General features: G+C 38.1%; 1 protein-coding gene across 2 annotated transcripts in view; it reads right to left on the bottom strand.

Moving 5' to 3' along the window:
• The window catches only part of SRGAP1 (SLIT-ROBO Rho GTPase activating protein 1), a 234,649-nt gene that overhangs the window by 16,906 nt on the left and 196,241 nt on the right, over positions 1-21,502 (bottom strand). Inside the window, exons 12-16 of one of the 2 annotated variants that reach the window (XM_033117996.1) lie at positions 19,508-19,610; positions 15,831-15,891; positions 15,592-15,669; positions 13,048-13,182; positions 1,889-1,994 (exon numbers count right to left, since the gene is read on the bottom strand). In XM_033117996.1, the coding sequence (XP_032973887.1) occupies positions 1,889-1,994; positions 13,048-13,182; positions 15,592-15,669; positions 15,831-15,891; positions 19,508-19,610 (483 nt within the window). Of the gene's footprint in view, positions 1-1,888; positions 1,995-13,047; positions 13,183-15,591; positions 15,670-15,830; positions 15,892-18,956; positions 18,991-19,507; positions 19,611-21,502 lie in introns of both variants that reach the window. The other variant, XM_033117998.1, reaches the window with a different exon arrangement.

The raw sequence follows: 21,502 nt of genomic DNA, 5'->3' as shown, positions 1-21,502 counted from the left end.
TGGAAGGAGACAAAAAAGAGACTCGACTACCTTTGTGAGACGGTGACACACACAAAGGAACTGAGAAACCATATGACATGATACTTTACCCTTTTTTGGAAATAAGATAGCCTAGAAAGGAGAAAATACAAAAGCATAATTTCTACAGCTAACATATGTCTTTCCCTTCTGCCATTTCTCAAACATACAATCTTAAAAAAAAAAAAATCCACTATAATAGCCACGATCATGTTACAGGTCACCTTGAAAATAGATGCAGGAAGGAGAAGTGAGATTCAGAACAAGAATGGTCTCATTTTCTAAAGACACACTTAAGTTCAATGGGGAAAGTCACAATTAATCTTTCCGGGTCTTTAATTCAGTGCTGGCTTGAAGAGCAAAAATTTGACATAAAAATGTTATTTATCCACGTTTGATTTTATAATAGGTAGATTCTCTTTTCAAAATTCCTGTCCCAAGCATCCTACCCTAGAGGCTGGGCCTTCTCTCTGCGTGAAGGAAGGAACAGGGAGCAAGGGGGCATCTTTGGGCAGAAATGCTGGAAGTAATGCCAGCTGTCTGACTCAGGGCACATCTGCCATTCTGTTGACATATGGTATGTGGTGAGTTTGATTCAGGCTTTGAGAACTTTCTTGATTCATAATTTGGTTTCCTAGTCTGTTGTGGTTTATTGGTTCTCAGTTGGTTTTGCTCAGCGTATCAGAAGAATTTGGTTGGGAAGGCATGCAGAGGGCCAGCAGGAATGCAAGGGACTCCGTCCGTAGTGGGAAGAGGAGGAACATGCAATTAAAGGTGAAAATGGCAAGCCTTCAGATTTTACAACCTCCTGGCTGACTAGGCTTATTTAAAGGTAAAAATTTACAAGCTTCTCTTTAATCTAAACCTAGTTTATACCCATCTCTCTAGATATTATTTCCAGTGGTGACTTATGTCCAAATGGGTTCCTACTGTCATTTGAGGATGTTTTAGTTCCAATCTGTATGGTTCCCTGCCAGCATGTCCCTATTACATGATACTTGGTTTCTAGGGTCACCCTGAGTGGGTATGATTTCAGGAATAGTCAGCTGGGTTGTAATAAATCCCTATGGCTTTTGAGAATTTAAAACCTCCAGTGAAATAAAGAGAAAATATCCCAGTGTTAGGAAGGGAGAATCCGTGCCAGAATGAGAAGGCATTTCCCCAAGTTTATTCCCCCTGTATTTCCAATTGCTTTATTTCCTATTGAGACGTTGAATAGCAAGGGGACTCTTAGGACTTGGGGAAGATGTTCTCAGAACAGAGTTTACGTATCAGGAAGTAGCACAACTGAAAATCAAGTTGCCTAAATTAAAAGAGTAAAAGTTATTTTTGAAAATAATGCAGTGTATTTTTAAGACTTCTCTGTTTAGGCCTGTAAATTTTTTTTTAGAAATATCTTTTTCTTGACAATGTCTCATTATATTGAATTTCCAGCCATTCTTTTTTGGGTAGGTGTAAGTCTTAGCCACAGTTCCCCTCCATCCGACATTAAAACATTAAAAAAAAAAAATCACAGAAACTTTCTGCAGTGACAGTGGTTTGTATCATTTTGACAAAAACGTTCATGACATTAGCTTTGGATGGAAGTTGGAAAAACATATATTTTCCTGAAAAGCGTTCTTTATAGTGAAATTTGTATATTTTTTGCATTTACGGCCAGTTTCTGTATCCTTCATCTATCATAACAACGACCTTGATCTGCTGAGGAAAAACGTACCTTTCGTTTACATTCAATCTTCTTCTCTTTGACTCTGCTGACAAATGGAACCCAAGGTACATTTTACAGCATCCACGAAGAAAGAAAGAGTTGAGAGAGAGCAGTGCCAATAGAATTAAGATGGGCATTTGGGCCGAGCATTAGGGTACTTACTGGTTGAGGAAGGCAAAGAGGTACCTCATCACTATAAGGACCGACCTGGGCAAGGTCAGGAGGACTTTGCGGAGGTGAAGCGCCCTCTCATAGAGATTATCTATTCCTGCAGACAGAAGACGACATGGTCAGGGTCCTTTCATTTGCCACGTCTAAAGCAGAACACTGTAGGACCAAATTTCCTAACTGAACATGAGCAATACCTCGCCTTGGGTGAGATACAAGCATAACCAACATCGTGAATAAGTGACCAGCTTGGGGGGAGCCCCATTTCTGAGGGCTTCTCCTCTGACCTATCACTGTTTTCTCTGATTTCCACAGTCTTGGCCTTGAGCAACTTAAGAGTTTTCTAGATTTAAAAATGAATTTTCGCTTGCTGCTATTTCTTGATTTTGCATCTGATATGGCTTCAACCCCTTCCCCCGCCCTTTTTTTTTTGCTGCATGAAAACTAAACTAGTTTTGTGGGACATTCCCCTTTACCCCTTTATTCATGAATCCATCATAATATTTATTTGTCTGTTACTATGATTCTGGCAATGTGCTGGGTTTTGAAGCTCTCCTTCTGTAAAACTATCCTAGTATTTTATTTATATGACTTTTTAACTTCTACGATTTCACCAATTTTTTTAAACAAAATAGTTTAGGAGAGCCTACTAGGTTAGGCATTAGGAGTTCATTAGTGATTCCGATTCCTGCTCTCAAAGAATGTACACCCTGGTGTTTACATCTATTTATTTCCTTATCCTGCCTTCCCTGTAGGACGGTGAGCTCCCTAAAGAGAGGGGTACCTGGGACATCCTAGTATTATTTTACCTCTTTCCTAGAAAACAAATTGTACAAAGCCTCTCAATACCGAAGAGCTCGTGAAGGGCAGCAAAAAGGTTGCTGCTTATAATTCATTATCTGCACAATGGTCTATATTTTACAACACATTTTCACTTTTGTTGTCTATTTTAATACCGATAACAATGCAGTGGAGTAGGCCAGGCATGCACTGTCATCCCCGTTTAATGGATTAGGAACATGAGAACTGGGTAAGTGGCTTCCCCAGGGTCAGGGGCTAAAGCGGGGAGCTGGGACCAGAACCGATTTTGTTTCATAAGTCTGGTTGTCTTTCTTGGAATTCAAAGTACCCTTACAGAGTACAACTTTGAAGACATCCAATAAGCATACATTTGAGAAAACTATTTCAAAAACATTTTAAAAGCTTACTACAATTTCACATTACTACATATGTTCTTAGTAATTGCTTGAGATATTCCTCTATCCTACTTGAAAATCTCAGGCCTCAGCTTTTAACACTACGGCCAATTGATTCTCCTCCCACTTCTCAGGTGTTTTGACCATCTCCCGCCCATAAATGGGGTTCTCCCTCAAGGATCTCCACTTAGGTTTCTTCAAGGGAACCTCATAGAGTCAAGGTTTGGATCATCATTCCTACGGAAATGGTATCTTTGCTTTATTTTTCTCCCATGTGTGGAACATTAATCTTGTTTCCACCCCCTGAATATCTCACTGAAATTTCCTAGTTGAAATCTGTAGTTTTCTAACTTGGACCATCTCCTAACTCAGGTCCCCATTCCAATGCCTCTAAACCAGTGGTTCTCAACCTTGACTTGGAATCACTTGGGGAGACTTTTTAAAAATGCTGATGCCCGAGATTCTTTGATGCAGTCAAGGGTGAGAATCGCTGCCATAATTAATCACACCAAGCTCAGGTCCCTGGAATCTCGCGCGCTGACCTCAGCTGCTTTTCACTTATTATCAAACCGCCAGGTCACAGGCATGTTATTTTTCTCTCTGCACGGCTGAAAAGGCATTAGGAATATTCTTATTTAACTACTGATCAGTTTGCAAAACAACAAATCATTCTTGGGAAAAATCACTTTGATTCCCATCTTTGACTATGCCACAGTTGGAACTACCACTGTCGTCTTTTAGAAAATGGATACCAGAAACTCTAATTAGAATGTATAAAGTAAAACATGATCATCTGATTAACACTTTAAAATTTTCAAGATAAACCTGCAATATATAATAGTGTGATTTCAGTAATATTGAAATAAATACATTTATATTCTGCCTTTTAATTTGTAAAGTATTTCAAAATGGAAAAAAATAACACTATGAGCAAGGTAGGTTAGGGGCACATCTCTTGAGTTTAAGTACTTTGTTTAATATACTTTCCAGACAATGATGTTGATTTTTTTCTGAAAAGAGGGAGTAACAGGCTGAAAACAAAAGTTATTAAACAGGTGCATAAATTTACTCAGGCCACAAGAACTCAATAATTAAGTTATCAACATGTCCACCTAATTCAGTTCCAAGTGTCCCAGGAGGATCAAAACATGCTCCAGAGTAATCTATTTGTCTTCCTTGACAACTTCATGGGCCACGTGGCAAAGCCACATTGTACAAAGAGAGGAGATGAAATACCTACAGATGAAGTAATTCGCAACTCATTGAGTTTAATGGGGGTGGGGATTTTGCAGCTATAAATGCTATATATTTAGGCAGAGCTGGATTATTGTTTCATATCTGAAATTAACTGGTTAAAAGGTTATTACCTAAAATTACTGATTTTCTTAAAAAAAAGAATGACTCTTTTAAGATAAGAAGATGATTTAGCACACCTGTATCTAGAAAGTCTCTCTCAACAAACAAGCAAAATCTCCCAAAGGTGAAATTATACCTCTGATGACCCATTCCTAAAAGTAAACACTGAGATTTACTAGCTTTTATTCCCCTGGTCATTACGATTGTGTGTGCATAAATGATTTTACAGTTATGCCTCAAACCAGCCACAAAGTTTAATATATTTAGGTAAATAATAAACTAGGAAGACGAACTATCCCGTTAATGGTCCTCTAATTGGCAATACCCCCTGCTTGTTTCCAGCCACATACAGAGCCATACAAAAGTTATGATTAACAACAAAACACTTCTGCCATTGTTCACCGAGGATCTGGGGGTGTTTTAAGAGTTAAATATCTACTGATTCTCCAACCTAATCCTCAGTGTAAGCTTACGGTCTTCTATGAGGGAGAGGGTTTTAGCAGCTTAGAGCTAGCTTTGGGGTCCTAGAGGTAAAGAAAAAAGGAAAGGCCAGGAAAGAATGCAAAAGGAGCCACTTTTAATGTCTTATTGATCGTTAATCTTTGTCAAGTCCCATCGGGGGCAAGTAATTTTCAGGCTAGAAGAGGAAACAGGCATTACATCCAAGAGGCTTAATCTTATTTCAAGATCCTCGTGTTTCTCCCAGTTCAACCCCTTAAAGGCAGTTTCAAAGTTTTATTTAAAAAGAATCGGGAGAGCAGATATTTATGTACCAATTTCATAGCAGCATTATTCATAATAGCCAAGAAGTGGAAATAACCCATATGTTCACTGATGGATAAATGGATAAACAAATGTGGTATATACTCAATAAAATATTATTCAGCCTTAAAAAAGGAATGAAGTTCTGATACATGCTACAGTTGGATAAACCTTGAAACATAACGCTAAGTGAAATAAGCTAGACACAAACAGACAAGTATTGTATGATTGCAATTACACAAGTGTATCTAGAGTAGTTAAATTCATAGAGACATAAAGTAGAAAGGTGTTTGTCAGGGTCTAGGGGGAGGAAGGTCTGGGTAGTTATTGATTAATGGGTACAGAGTTTCACTTTGTGACGAGGAAAAGATCTGGAGATGGATGGTGATGATGGTGGCACAAAAACATTAATGTATTTAATGCCACAGAACTGTACACTTAAAAATGGTGAATTTTGTTATATGTATTTTACCACAGTACCAAAAAAAAAAAAGGATGGGAGGGGGTGCTGTGAGATGTAAATGAAAGATTTCAGGAGAGAAAAGCAGCAGGAACATAAAAAAGTGACACCAAAAAGATTAGACAAAATCGAGTGAGGCATACATCCTCTGCCACTACAGTAAAAATAAATCAAAGCAAAACAGAATCACTGGCATTCCTGAAGTAGTAGTAAATCTATCTATCTATCCCAAAGGCCTCAGACCACGACGGCTATGAGCAGGACTCAGATATTATCAGACTGGTTGTTCAACCGGCTTGCAGCATGCATGCTGCAGAAGTCCTAGGCTGGTACAAATGACTCATGTACTCTCCGGAGTCCAGTTAGTGGGTCAAAATGTATGACTGCTACCGACACACTGATTAGTGCACATTCCTAGCTGGCTCTGAGTGTGGCAATTCATGGTCTTTCACAATTTTGTTACATGAAAAGATGGATCTTTTCTTCCCTCAGAAAAGTTGTCCATGAGGAAAATAACATTTCATTTTATGCTGGGCTTTGTGTCCACAATTCAGATTTTACGTAAGTAGGTAGAAGTGGCATTCATACAGTTTTGATCACATGCTCCAAGCTCCCTCGGCTAAGGTATGTTCTGTTTCTAACACCGCAAGGTTCCCATGTCAGCATCCCAACTTCACAGCATGGGGGTCTGACAGCTCCACGTAAATGCGTGTGAAAAATTCACCACGAAACACAAGTTACTTCAGAAAACGGCAAAAAGTTCAAATAGCCATTACTTTGAAAATACCAGTTCTTCTGTGGCACTATTTGCATAACTTTTGCTTGGTGAGAAAACAAATGATAAATCACAAGATGCAAATTTATCCTCAAGTATGAAGACAGGGAAGGAAATTAATGGCCACATTTAGAAATGGTTTATTTAAGAGCAAGCACACAAGTATTTCTGAGCTCCATAGCCGAACAGCAGGATTCAAGGAGAATTTACTAGTCCAAGAATGTTGTTACGTTCATTGTTAGGTTCTAACAATGTCAAGATATTAATTACTTGTGTGTGTAATAGTGTGTGTGTTTGAAAGAAAGGAAGGAGAAAAACAGAGAGATATCCTAGTACATTTGAATGGATCTTAGCTTTGCCTTGAGACGAGTAACCAACTGCTCTTCTAGGTAAGAAAGAAAATGCTTGCAAGTCTCTCTAACCATTAATAGACTGACTTCTGTGAATTAAGCCAGAGTTAAATAGTAACATTGTAGAAATATCTATATCATGTTTCTCCTTCTGCTGAATTGCCTACTATATTAAGGTTAGTAAAGAAACTGAGTCTTAGCCTTGGAAGCTTTACATACTCAGTTCACATACTAAGCCTATTTAATATTTTTAAGGATAAAAGGAATCCCTAAGAAAATTATTATAAGGTGTCAAACACATTTAGAGTTCAGAGAGAAAACCACCATGTTTGCAATAAAGCTAAAAGAATTTTTAGCAACAAAAACATACAGGGGAGCACCAGGAAAAGAATTCAAAAGCTTTTTTCATGGAACAATTAGAAATGGGCAAATAGATATGCATAGTAAGAGGCTCATCACAGTATTTTTGTATAATTGCAAAATCACTGGAAACAACCTAAATTTCTAAAACTAAGGGATTTGTTAAGCAAAATAAAAACAATTATACTGCCACTAAAATCTGCATTTTAAAATATGTATGTTACTGATATGGCAAAATGTCAATAACATCATTAAATTTAAAAAGTGGTTTATAAAGAAAAAATATAGTATGATACAATTTTTAATGACAGATGTATTGAGATATAATTCATATATTATACAATTCACACATTTAAAGTGTATAATTCAATGGGTTTTAGTACATTCACAGTTGATCAACCATTACACCTCAATCAATTTTAGAACATTTTCATCACCTCAAAAAGAAATCTCACATCCATTAGCAGCCATTTGGTATGATGAATTTTTTTATTAAAAGCATGTTGTTGTGGTATATCCATACAAGTGGAATATCATTGGCAATAAAATAAAGTGTAGATAACATGCTACAACATGGATGAACCTTAAACCATTATGCTAAGTGAATGCAGCCAGCCACAAAAGGCCACATACTGTATTATTCCATTTCTATGAAGTGGCCAGAATAAATTTATAGAGATTAAAAAGTATATTAGTGGTTGCCTACTCCTGAGGGTGGTCCTATGGGTAAAAGGGAAGTGTTTGCTAACTGGGGTTTCTTTTTGGAATCATGAAAATGTTCTGAAATTGATTGTGGTGATGATTACATAAGCCTATGAATATAATGAAAGCCACTGAATTGTACCTCTTAAAGGATGGATTTTATGGTATGAGAATTACATCTCTATAAGGTGCTTTTAAAAGTACATAGGTATATGTATATGTATAAAAAAAAATCTGGAAAGACTAAAAGGTTAACATTATCTTTGTGTAGAGGAATTACAGATTTGTTTTTCCAGTTTATTTTCTGATTTTTCTACAGTAACTACATATTAATTGCACAATAAGAATTAGTTTTTCAAAGCACCGATTGACCATTTGATAATTTTAAAGAATTATTTTTTAGGTATTATAATGGTATTGTAGATATGTTTTACATATTAAAAAAGAAAAAGAAAGGAGTCCTTATCTCCCAGAGATAATACTTACATATAGGTGATGTGATATGATGTCAGAGGAATGATGGAAGGAGAATAGGTGGGCTAATTTTGTCCAAGAAATGAAAACTGCTAAAGCTAGGTGACTGTTTATACTGGGGTCATTATGTTTTTTTGTATCCTTTTGTAGATCTTTGAAATTTTTTATAATAAGAAAATCAAAAAAGAAGGGTGGTTCTGAACAAAATGGACAGTACAATTCTACTGTGGCTTTAAAAAGATGTTGAATGAGCACGTGAATAGAAAAAGAGCAGAAGGAAATGCGACAAAATGTGTACACACCATTGGTTCTCTTTGGATAGTGGCATTATTTTCTTCTATGGGTTTTTGTATATATTTCACATATTCCACAATGACTACTTGCTGGTTTTGCGATAGGTAAAAAAAAATCCCCCAAAATGTTTCCTCATGTCCAGAGTAGTCCCCTAAGTAATAATAACACATAATGGAAAATGAAGTGCAAATATTTCATCTGGGCTCAGTCCTGAGGCAGCCAGGGTAGACCAAGAATTGCTCGAGTAGCTCTTCTTGAGCAAGTCACTTGGACTTATGCCCTAGGGAATCTCAGAGCTATAATACACAGACATTCTAGAAGCTGCCCAGACTGTGTGGGCATAATCTGGAGCATTCACAAAACCATTCACAAAGTGGATGGTTTAAAAAAAAAATAAAACAATCCTTGGGTGAGAAACTGAGAGACTACAAAGTTTGTCACTTCAAATTTAGATTGCATTTGAGTTCACCGAGTCTTCAGATAAGTGATTTTAAAAAGAAATTTGCAGTGAATTGGGGAATAGTGCACATTAAAAAAAGAGAGAATGCTAAGACCAATTCCCTTTTACTACATACACTGCAAGCTTCCAAAGAATGTGGTATTTAGGGACATAAAAATGGTATAATAATAACTCACCATAAAAAAAAAAAATCTTTCCCCAAACAATCCAAATATAGGTAAGCAAAAAGTAGTCGGTGTTTCAGAGGGTTATGTAAACTCTTAGAAAAGATGAAAAGGGAAGATTTTTCTATACAAAATAACTGTCACATGCAATTACCTTAACAGGGAAAATCAAATCCAATTATGGCAATTCTGGGAGAATATGACATGAATAAAAACAATCGATCTCCTTGAGATCTCTCTCTCTCCCCTAAAACTTCTAAATCTTTGGGCTTGTATCACATACTAATTTAGATTGTATTTATTTGTAAATGTCTTATCTCTGCTACTAGATTTTTAAGCCCTTTGAATGCAAAAATCAAGACTTTGAATCCCCAGAAAAGTTTTCCACATTGTAAGTTTAATCAATGGTTCAAATCACCAAAAGTCTGTAATATCAAAGAGAGGATAAAATGACGGATATATTACAGAATTAATTGAAAATCCAGGAAAAATACAGATACATCATGGTCACACTGGTAAAAGAAAGTGCTTACCTAGAGATAACTCAAATAATAGACAGGAATCCCCTCTTTTTCTTAAGAGATTCGATGTTGGAAGAAAAGGGGTTGTTATATATGTGCCATTACATGCTCTTAAAAACATCCTATTCTGCAAAACTGTGCAGTAAAAATAACAGGACTTATGAGGAAAAGTTGGGTTGGGACAGACTGCTTAACACCTATGAAAGTTTGTTACCAGAGTACTAACGAAAACATTACCAATCCTGCTTAAATTACCAGCACAGTTAACTCTCTACTGGTGTGTGCACCTAGCATCCTTATCAGCCTAAACCCCAGGGCTCCTGCTTCTTTGAGATGTAGGTCCTGGAGGGTATTCATTTCCAATGGACACTATGTTCATAAAATTTAACCCAAGGATTATTAATCCCTTGTCCTAATACAGGAGTAAATGTCTTTGCAGCTTCTTCCTTTGTACTTGCAGCATTTCATGTAAGACACTGCTTGTATGAAAGGAAGATATTTCTGTGGATTTTCCATTTTTCCTTTACAGTCGCTTCATATTTTGCTAAGGCTAACTCTTTAATTGTGGAAAACTTGTCTTGGATTGTTATAAAATGTGTAATGTGCTGGGTAAAATCATGCTGGAACCAACACAACCTGTGGGTTATACTAACATTGTTTTCAAATGCATGAGGTAATTATGTCAAAGAAACACATGTTTAGCAGAACAGACAGAATGGTAAGTGGCTAACCCAGGTTTTGGCATATGTGACCTGAGTTTACAGCAGGAGCAGTTGTTAATAGTTGTAATGATGACAGCTAGCATCACTTATTGGGGCTTACTATGTGCCAGGCATGATGCTAAACACTTTATATGGATTATCTCATTTATTCTCCACACAGACTCTATGAAGTAGACAGACAAACAGATATTCAATAAGATTAAGTATTAATCTCTGCCCAAGATTACAAAGCTGTTAAGTGGGAATGCTAGGATTTGAATCTAGATATTTCCAATGCTATGGCTTCAGCTTTTAATAACCACAAAGAAATAATATTTCTCATCCAATGAAAGTGTGAAATAATTTTACAACAGTAGCTGACAATATAGCCCAATGTTCTTTATCCAACTAGTACATGTATAGACGTTGATAATATGTATGTACCTAGGAAACCTCTAAGCATTGTAGAATGCTTATTATTTTTCCAGATTTAAGCTTTCTGGCTAGGCTGTGAGGGAAATCTTTGGACATGGCCAAAGGAGAATTCCAGAAGTGTGACACCTCCTTTTCAGTTCTTTCCAGCTGGGTCAGAGGCCAACCGAGATGACTCAGATTATGCAAGGACCTTGGAATGGACACAGAGACACACTTCTGAATTCCACACAAGACATCAGACTGTATGGGGTGAGGGGGAAGGTAATTACGACCAGTGAATTCATACCCAACGAGAGCCAAGACTGTAGGCATAAATGTCAACAAAAGAATTTTGACTCTTCATTTCATTTAAATTTGATTTAATAACCATGAATTACACACTTACTATGTGCCTGGAATTAACTATGCCAATGGTTGGGACTATAAAACTGAATAATCCAATAAGACCTTAGAGGCCTATAGAGCTTAACTATAGGCCTTTCATTGAACAAACTCTGCCAGGCACTCTTCTTGGCACTTTACATGTATTAACTCATTTAATTCTCACAACCCTATGATACATGACCTAATATTCTCCCTATTTTATAGCTGATGAAACTGAGGTGCAAAGATTTGCCTAAGGTCACACAGCTGGTGAGCCATTTGGACGTGGGATTTGGACCTAGGCTGTTTGAGTCCAGAGCCTATATTCTCAACCTCTTTCCTGAACTCTCTTTCTAGTACAGGGAGGCAGTGGGGTTTAAAACATTGCAATGTGGGGTGGTTAAGAAAATTATAGACATAGGTACACAGTGGAACACTCACAGAGGAGTGTTGGGTGGTGGGGAGGGTGGTGCTCTAGGAGAAGTACCAGTCAGTTCAGCAAAGCCACTGTAGCAGGTGTCAAATGGCTATCAAGGATAGCAGATGAAACAGCATGGGCAAAGGCATGGAGGTGGGAAACGGCCCGGCCCAGCATGCTTATTTTGCTATTGCTGCAATACAAAGTAAACAGGGCAGAGGTGGCAGGAGATAAGCATACAGAAGTAGAAAGAGGTGAGATAACGGAAGAATTAAATTCTATGACTCGGCCATACCACGGTGGGCACGACTGAAATGGGTTTAAGTGGGAGGGGGGGTGGGTGGGAGTGATACAACTGAACTTGTCCTTTCAAATCTAGCTACAGTGTGAAAGATGGAATAAGTGGAGGGTGGGGAGAGAAGGCAAAACCTAGAAGTAGGGAATCCACTTCAGAGGCTGTAACAACAGCCCCAGGGAGCAACTGGGATGAGAATGGGCAAGGAGGGCTGAGCAGAGAGAGTTTTTTTGAGGTCAAGTCAATAGAACTTGTTGATTCAGGTGGGAGGTTGGGAAGTCGGGGGATGGGAGGTTTCCTCATTAGAGTAAAGCTTGATTCTAACAAAAGCCCTCACTGTGTGATTTAAGTCAAGTCAGCTCCAGACCCTTGCCTGGGCAAATGGAATTCAAGGGGCACTACATATTTAGATGCATGAAACTTAATTATGGTTAATATCTAATTCCCGATATTATTTTCATCTTCCTTCCTGTAGTATCAAAAGCCCCCACTGAAGAAAACAGCCATGCTTTACTCTGCCGATGACTGTTGGTTTCATAACATATCATCCACAGCCCCAGATCAATTCTGCCAATTAGCTGGGGATGCCCCCTGACAGGTAGTTACCACCTGGTGTTCCTGCACTGTCATAATGATCATGTATTTCATTTTACCTTATTTCTTGAAGTAACAGTCAAGATAGATAAATTACCCCACTCCTAAGACTGGTGGACAACCAAAAGCCAAAAAGAAGTTCTATTTCCATGCTTACAATGTCCTCCTCTCCCTCACCTCTTTGGGACCTGCCTTTCTGCTTTATTCTAGCCACTCAGTGGGAAACTCTTGGGCCCCATGGAGCCTGAGCAAGTTCAGGAGCAAAGCCCACTCAGCTAAGGGTGAGGCCACAGCTGGGAAGATGACTCACGCTGGATCCAGAAAGAAAACAAACGGTCACAGAAAGTTGGTGGTAATGGTGGGGGGAGGGTGGAGAGTATGTGGAGAGGGACCATTGCCTTTTCCAGGAAATTGGTGACTGAAAACAATTCTGGTGGGAAAAGACTTAAAAAAAACACCAAAAATCCACTTACTGATACAAGAAATCAGATCATTAAATCTTTCCTTAGGAAAGAGGGGGTTTTCCAGCCCACGGAAGTAGAGCTTCAGAACGCCAGCAACTGAGTTAATATCGTGGTTACTCTGCTCATCAGCCAAAGGGTTTTCACCTGAAAAAAAAAATTAGTTACATGCACAGTGTTTCTTTTTCCTCTGAACAAAAATATGTTTCTATACACACACATTTCTATATATACATGTATCTTTTAATTATACTTTATGAAAGATTATATGGTACTAAAATGAAAATAATTGGTTTAGATATCCCAACCCATGATTAACTTAAAAATAGTTGACTAAAATAAAGCTTTTTTAAAAATCTTATGCTACCAAATAATCCCTTACAAGTTACCAAAATCTTAAAATAAAATATTGTGGGATTTAAAATTTCACCCGACTTTTTTTTTTTTTTTTGGGAAGCTACAATCTGTAATCTTAGTTTGACATGAGTTCAAATACTACGTTCTTTGTTTCTTAACCTACTGGGAAAAAAGACACAATATAGGCCTGTCTGGCTATGCTATATGGATCAGCAAAATGTATCAGAAATATTATAGGTTTCATCTAACTGTGAACACCTACAATTAAATAAATAAGTGTTTCCCAAAGTGGCAAGGTGGTGTTCAGAGCATATCTGAAAGCTGCCTTCAGCACTGGAAGATTCTGAAATCAGAAAGGGGAATTTGAAAATGTACCCTTCGCAGTACCAAGGAATTTGTATACAAAGTGGAAAATTTTAAAAATATATTACAATAGGAAATTATATTATTCTTTATGGTAAGCAGTTTTAAAATATTAGGTAAAGGGCTGGCTAGTCTATCTCCCTGAGAATTAAATAGAGACAAAATCCTTAAGAAGGTCAATATAATACTATGCAGACTTAAATCAAACTCCTTTTTTTTTTTCAATCACAAGACTGCTCTTCTAAAGTTCACAAAAATTGTACATGACAGTTAAAGTTATTTATTTTGCCTATCGGGGCAGTTTATTTTCAGGGACCTGCATTACCTTTTCTCTGCTCCTGGAGTGGGAAATCATTAAACATGAATTTACCAAAATATTTTTTTTTTTTTGCCCAGTGTGAGAAAGCATCACCCAAAGAGATCACAAATAAATAACAAACATCAGGGGGAATTTCCAAGGAAAAATAATAATGCCTGTGGTGGCTGGCATGGGAACCTGACGCTGTACTACTTTCCACCTCACCCTGCATGTGGTCAATGTTAGACACTGAGAACACTTAGCTGCTGGCGAGGGAGGCCGCTCTGCTCTACACATCGTATCAGAGAACTCAGAACAGGGAAACAGTCTGGCTCCAAGTCGGCTCTTCAACCAAGGTTTCAGACTTTCAAAGGCTCTCTGCCAAGCCGAGGCCAGAGGAAACGGGACTGAGAGAGAAAGGAGCCCTGTCTCCATGCCACGACACCCCTCCCTGCTCTGCATTCTCAGCCTGACGTCCAGGCACAGGAAGGAAGATGCAGATGTATCCAGATTATAATTGGAGAGCATTAATAACTAAGAGCCTGTTGCTAAAGAGTTAGGGATTTACATGGATTAGACCTTCCTAATCCTCACACCAATCCTGGAATTTTGCAAAGGAGGACACCAAGGGGTGAGTATCTTGACCCAAATCACACGACTAGTAAATGAAAGAGTCTGATGTGATTCTAGGTTTACTTGACACAAAAGTGTATGGCCTTGCAATCATAGTGGGCTAACTAACAGTGTAGGAGGACACACACATTTAATATATACATATATATTAAAGATTTTATTGGGGAAGAGGAACAGGACTTTATTGGGGAACAGTGTGTACTTCCAGGACTTTTTTCCAAGTAAGTTGTTGTCCTTTCAATCTTAGTTGTGGAGGTTGCAGTTCAGCTCCAGTTCCAGTTGCCATTGTTAGTTGCAGGGGGTGGAGCCCACCACCCCTTGTGGGAGTCGAGGAGTCGAACCGGCAACCTTGTGGTTGAGAGCCCACTGGCCCATGTGGGAATCGAACTGGCAGCCTTTGGTGTTAGGAGCACGGAGCTCCAACCGCCTGAGCCACCGGGCCGGCCCCTAGGAGGACATATTTGACGGCCAATTGTGAACAAGAGTAGGCACCAACCTGGGATGGAGTCTGGGGATGGTAATAAGAGGAAGAAAAGAGTTCCTGACAAAGATTGTAGAAGTGAAGCTGGGATGAGTTGCCTCAAACACCTGCTCTCTAGGCCCAGGGCAGGTCTTGCCACTGTTCTAGAATGCTTTCATGTGCCACCTTTGTCACACGTGCTGAGGCTTATCAATGCCCGTCCTAAATCAGGATACAAAGCTCACAGGCTTTTCTATACTTAATAACAGAACATTATGATTTTGGCTTCTCAGCTATTCTAAATAGATTCTTACCTCAATATCCAAAATGAAGTAAATGCAAAGAGAAAGGCTTTAAATGTACACAGAATGAGTATGCCACCTCACTCTCCAGAAAATGACGACTTTTTAACATGGCTTGCTTATAGGTACAGACACGCAATTACCTCTCTCGAATGAATTTTTAATGTCATTGACCTCCACCTGGGAACCAGACACTCTGAAAATCCCCTGATGCTGAAGACCTAAAGGGAACAGAAGGGAAAGAGGGTGAAAGATGGCATCCCATCCTCTAAGGTTCCCCCTTTCTCAATCATTAAATGTAAAATGGAAAGACACATTATTTGAAATACTCCTAGTGATTTTTTTTTTTTTTTAAATAAGACTTCTGTAGTGTATGGCTTACCATAGAGATTGATGAACCGAATACAACTTTCCACAATGAGGGGGATGATCTGTCCTGAGTCCTGGGTAAAGAGATGGAAACCAGTTAACTGCAAGGGAGAGACATAAATCACACATCATAATAGAGAGTGATTTTTATTCTTCCAGATGATTGTTTCCACATACACCCCTTCTAAAATATTCCACAGTCTCCAAATACAATTATATTTAATCGAAGGTATGTTTCAGTTCTGGAACAAACCAAACTAAATACATTTAAGGCAATCCTGCTTCAATTTAACTCTCTTGTGCCTAGAGATGTCAAAGCTAATTCATCTCTTACACTCACAGTAAGGCTCACATACCAAAATAAACATAAGAATCACTCAGTTTTTAAAAAGGTTATTTTGTAAATATTAATCTAATGGACCTAAAAAGAACTCTGTGTATTCTGACCATAGTACCTTAGGACTGACTGGCTGGACTTGCCGCCATCTCAGGACCCTCTGTCTGACATCTCTGAGAGGCTTACGTGTTTCCAGACGCGTGATATGAGAATTGCTTTACAGATGCTGATAATGTGTCATGTATTTGTTTAGTTTGCATCAGAACTTACTCATCCTTATAGGTTTTTCATTGTTATTATTTTTTTTCATGTTTTAAGGATTAAGCAAAAAAATCGCACAAAGGCACATCCCTGTAGATCTCGTTTTCTTAGGAAGGAACATTTTTTCGCCATCTTTCCCCCTTTCCATCTTGTAATATAGTTAGAGCACTCTACTGAACAAACGTGAATTCTGGAAATGGTTTAAAACATGAATAGGATGGATGACAAATGAGATGAAGGAGCTGCAGAGGTCACAGTTAAATATGTATCAATGCCATGCACTCCATGTAGTTAAAGAAGGTTACTGACGATGGAGTTATTTTTCATGTACTTTTTTTTAAGACTGCTCTTTCAGAAATTAGATCTTCAGTGGAAACATGGAGGTTCAAAATGATTAGCTGACATCAGGTACTAATTCATGAGGATTTTATTCTGAAACACCAGAAGAATGTGGTTGTCTTAATATATTAGAATAATTCAGAATCCATTAACCTTTCCAATTAAGCCACAGGGGAAGAATTGGAAATAATGTGGCTCAGCAATTTAAACTCTTTACTATTCCTAGAATGGGAAATACACTACTTGAGGAACAGTTTTATTTTAGGTTTTAAGACAATCTAAGCAGTGTATAAACCAGTTAATGATTCAATTACTTCTGGAGCCTGTATTAAGTTTTTCTGGGAATGTAAACTTTATTAATTTTTTAAAGAAGGTCCTTAAAAATAAAAACTCTTTTTAGTGTGGACTAGTTGGCTCAAAAATAACAATATATTGGATCAAGACGTACTGAATATGTGAGGAGGTTTTTCAGAAACGAGTATGGTTTAGGGGAAGTAACCTTTATCTGACCAATTCATGTAACACTGTAATCTAAAACAGCAACAAATATTTAGATGTAAGTGATAAAAGGAGAATATTAATTTGCATCTCTGCTGAACTTAGTATTAAAACAAAAAGAAAAACAAAGAATATAAGGTTATTAAAAGGGAAATGTTTGCACTAAAATAGTTCCAAATAAAAACGCCTTAGGTTTGCATATTCCTTAAAATATTTTTGTCTTTACATTTACTCAAGTAATGGCTGATCATTTAGCTATTATCAGTGTTTCATTCTGATATAATGAATATTGGAAAAATATCATTATTTTTCCAATATTTTCAAAAATCAAAAATATTGGAAAAAAAGTAGTAAGTGTGTATGTGTGTTTTAATTTCATGGATGCCAGATGCTTTGGTAGAATATTTTACAAGACGTGAGAAAATGAGCTGTGTTCCACCTACCATTCAAACAAACCCCTTCGTACCTCAGTTTCCCCATGGTTGAAAGAGGAAAAACGGTTTCGCTCCTGCTGTCTCTCCGTGATATTGTGGGGACCTCCACGATGGAGCACTTTTCAGAAGTCTAGAGATCTCTGTATCCACTGTATTATTGCTATTACCAAAGATCCTTTAATGTGCCATCTGGGACGGTGAAGGGTTCACTTAAGTGAATATCCCGTAACTGGTTTACTCCTTCTTTAGTACCTAAATTTGGTTTCCTTTAACTGTTCTTATGAAAAATCTTTTAAAAATATAACATGTGCTTTCCTATCATGTTAAGCAGTCATTCCCAAACTGAGCTATCAGATACCACGGAGTCATACATCTGCTTCTTGGAGCTTTCCTATATTCTCATTCTCTCTGGCAGGCTATCAGCTGATCATCTCGGTGCTTTCATTTTATCATTCCCTTCTCTCCGTCTAATTTGCCCCTGCTTATAAGGCCTGGGCTGGGAAACGAGATAATCAAATTTGACAATAATTTTATATTAAATTAGAGCCAATAAGGCTCTTCTGGGTTTAAGGCTTACGGCAGTGCATTTGTGATTGCTATTTAGGTTGTCTAGGGGCCTTTCACTTAATTCCAGGGTTAGGGTTCATTTTTAAGACTGCCAGTGGTATTCAACCTCGCTATGTATGTATCTATTTACCTATTCATAACATGCCATATGGGCGCGCACACACACGTTTTTAAACCGTTAGTGTACAGATTTAATGAAAGATCTGTCTTTAAAGAAAGATGTCTGTAATATATTATTAAGACAGTAAGATACCTATAACATTAAGGGAAATTAGCAATGGTTTCCGATATAAATTTAGTCTTCAGAGACACTACAGCCCATGTCATCAAATGTTAGCTATGAAAGACAAAGTTCTTCTCTGTTTTGTAAAATTTACTTAAGGGTCCAAATTAAACGTGCATTTGGTATTTAACATTAACTTTCCTTAATAAAAGCCACTGACTCAAATTTGGTACGTTTGCCAAATACATAATAACTAAGAGTTTATCCAGTTTTACTAGAGAAGACTATTCTTAAATCAGTGTTTGATTTCTACAATTTCTTTCTCAGTAAAGCTTACTTATAAACTTGTCTAATTTCCAACTGCAAACATTTCTCTTCTAAAGACCTTAAAAAACCTAATTAAAGCCAAGCATGACTATGATTTGAAAATGATACCAAGAGTGAAAGAGGCTGTGTCCTCCCTTCCCTCTAGCACTATACCTGATGTCTCGCGTGCGAGTTCCTTCGTCCTCGGCTAGAAGCATTATCAGAAATACAGGATGAAAAAGAAGACAGAGTAAACACAGCAGAGATACAAGATACAGACCACAGGGTCTTACAATTTATCCAATATAATGAATTCCTCAAGTCATGGGAAACCAAAACTCCTGCTGATTTTCAGAGCTACCCTGACAATGGACTTTAAAAACATATTTTGTGCCGTCCCATTTGCATGAGTAAAAACACACATTTTATCAGGTAGCTCTTTTCCTTTTGGTACAAATTATAGTCTTTTTTTTCTTTTTTTTTTTTTAAATAAAGAGGGCTTTCTCTTTTGCCCACAGAATACCCACAGTTACTTCCTCTTCTGAAGGCACTCAAACCAAATATTCTTTTCTCTCTGACTTCAGGAAATATTATATTGATTTTCTGGGAAAGCAAAGAGCCCCAGGACAGACTTGGACATAATGACCTGCCTCCTTTTATGAGAGGCTGAGACCATTATAGTCAGAAGCATGGAGAACAGCCACCCAGATGGCTGGTGCCAGTACCTTGACGAACGTTTCCAAATCCCCATTAAACAACTTAGCATTATACTGTGAGCGGGGTCTGGACTTCCTGTGTTTCTGGGGCTTAGGGGGAACATTTGGAGGCCTAAGGGAAGGGAATATAATTACTGAGCATGGCAGAAATCAAACAATAAATGAAACACCCATAGGTCACATCAAAATTATAAAACACAGGAATTCTGTATTCCTTCCCCATTCCCACCCATGCAGGGGAGGGAAATAGTCCTTCCCCTTTCCCATGTATTTCCTTTTACTTCTGTATCAAAAACCATACAAGCTATTCATTCAGACTATTCTTTTCTTGTATATAGTAGTTGACATTTATTGGCTAGTTTGTTTGAAAATGATAAGCATCACGAAATAGAACTGTGAGCTATTTGACCAAGTGTTACAAACCAAGGTTTGTGTTATTTGGCTTACAAGTCACACAGAAGACATGACAGATCATAAAAATTAGGACTCTCATAGATTCCAATATGAGAAATTAAATACCATATTTTTAGTTATAATTCTTCAATGCAAACATCACCTCTGTTCAGTATCCCTCAGGTATTAATGGGATTTCATTTTCTGCAAAAGTAATTGTTAACAGATCGCAAGTGAAAAGACAGAGTTGGGTTTCAATGCTATTTCTGGGGGATGGGTGTACAGACTCACATGAATTGTTCTTTCTTTAAAACAAACTATCTCATCACCTAAATATTTGTAGAACATTAGGATGCCCCCATTTATTCCGTTCTGGCCTCTCTCCATCTCCAGTCTGTTTGCTTTGGTGGCATATGCACATCCAGTGTACCATGTTCTATATTTAGAAACCCTGCATCGTCTTGCTCTCTAATTGGAGAGGGAACCTCTTCTGTCCTCTCCCTTTCGAGCAAAGAGGTCCCCGATTACCTGACTCCACTTCTACAACTGTGATGAATGGAATACATGGAAGAAGAGTCCCAAGACCTCTCTGGACATTTCAATCTAAATCTCTGACTTGGAAGGTTTAGATGAGGATGTATATCACACTTGGAAATTAGGTAAAGCCCTTCAGTAAGCTGCACACTTGCTAAGAAGAACTACCTTTTGAGTTCATTTGATTCAGAAAGGAGTACAGAAACAAAACGCTAAGAATTTATGTGGAAGCCTGTGCAGCTTCGTTACCACAATCAAGAGAGAGAGGGGTACAAACTTGCTGATATAGCCTTCCACAGCCACATACTAAGACTCTCCCAGCAGGTGGGCTCATGACTAGTGAGGTGTGCAGCAAGTGGCACCTGAAGTCCCATGGTCTTGGAGGTAAAGGGAGCTTCTGCCAAGTGTCAAGAAGCTTTGAAATATGGAAACGTCTACCAGGAATCATGTCACAATGTGCCACTGCTGGAATTTCTGAGATTTATTTTACACACTGAATTCTGTGCCATTCACAGAGGAAAGGATCTGGTAGATTCAAACAAACAAACAAACAAAAAACAGAAAACAATTGCCCACCAAGAAATTTAACCATATGTGCTTGATTTCATCCACTCTTCATTATTTTAGAAGTGTTTTAGACTTTATTTTTATTCAGGGGTGGTGAGGTCAACAGATCAGAAGACAACTGTCATTGAAAAGACAGTTTTTTTACTCACAGTTCTCAACAAGAGGGGTAAGCCACTATGTGGGGGTCACGTGGGAAAGCAGCAGGCTGGGTCAGGAGGCAGAGGGAGTGAGCGAAAATGTGGGTGAGAGCCTTTGCTGTAGTTCTCGTGGGGAGGAACAAGCAAGGCAGGGGGAGCAGGTTTAGGATGGGCTAGTTCGAATAATTTTGGTGGGCTCTGGGGCATAGAAGCTGTCCCTCTTTGTCTGGTACCTGACCTTTGGGTGATTTGGGAATGGGAAGAGTGGCCCTGAGTGTGAAAGCTAGATAAAGGGGTTGGCTGAGGGGACGGACAGGCTCTGGATTGGTTGGTTTGTATATTATACAAAAGGCACACTTGCAAACAAGTCCTT

Source organism: Rhinolophus ferrumequinum, chromosome 10 (assembly GCF_004115265.2).
Source record: "Rhinolophus ferrumequinum isolate MPI-CBG mRhiFer1 chromosome 10, mRhiFer1_v1.p, whole genome shotgun sequence".
Taxonomy (NCBI): Eukaryota; Metazoa; Chordata; class Mammalia; order Chiroptera; family Rhinolophidae; genus Rhinolophus; species Rhinolophus ferrumequinum.
This window is presented reverse-complemented; position numbering and strand designations above follow the sequence as displayed.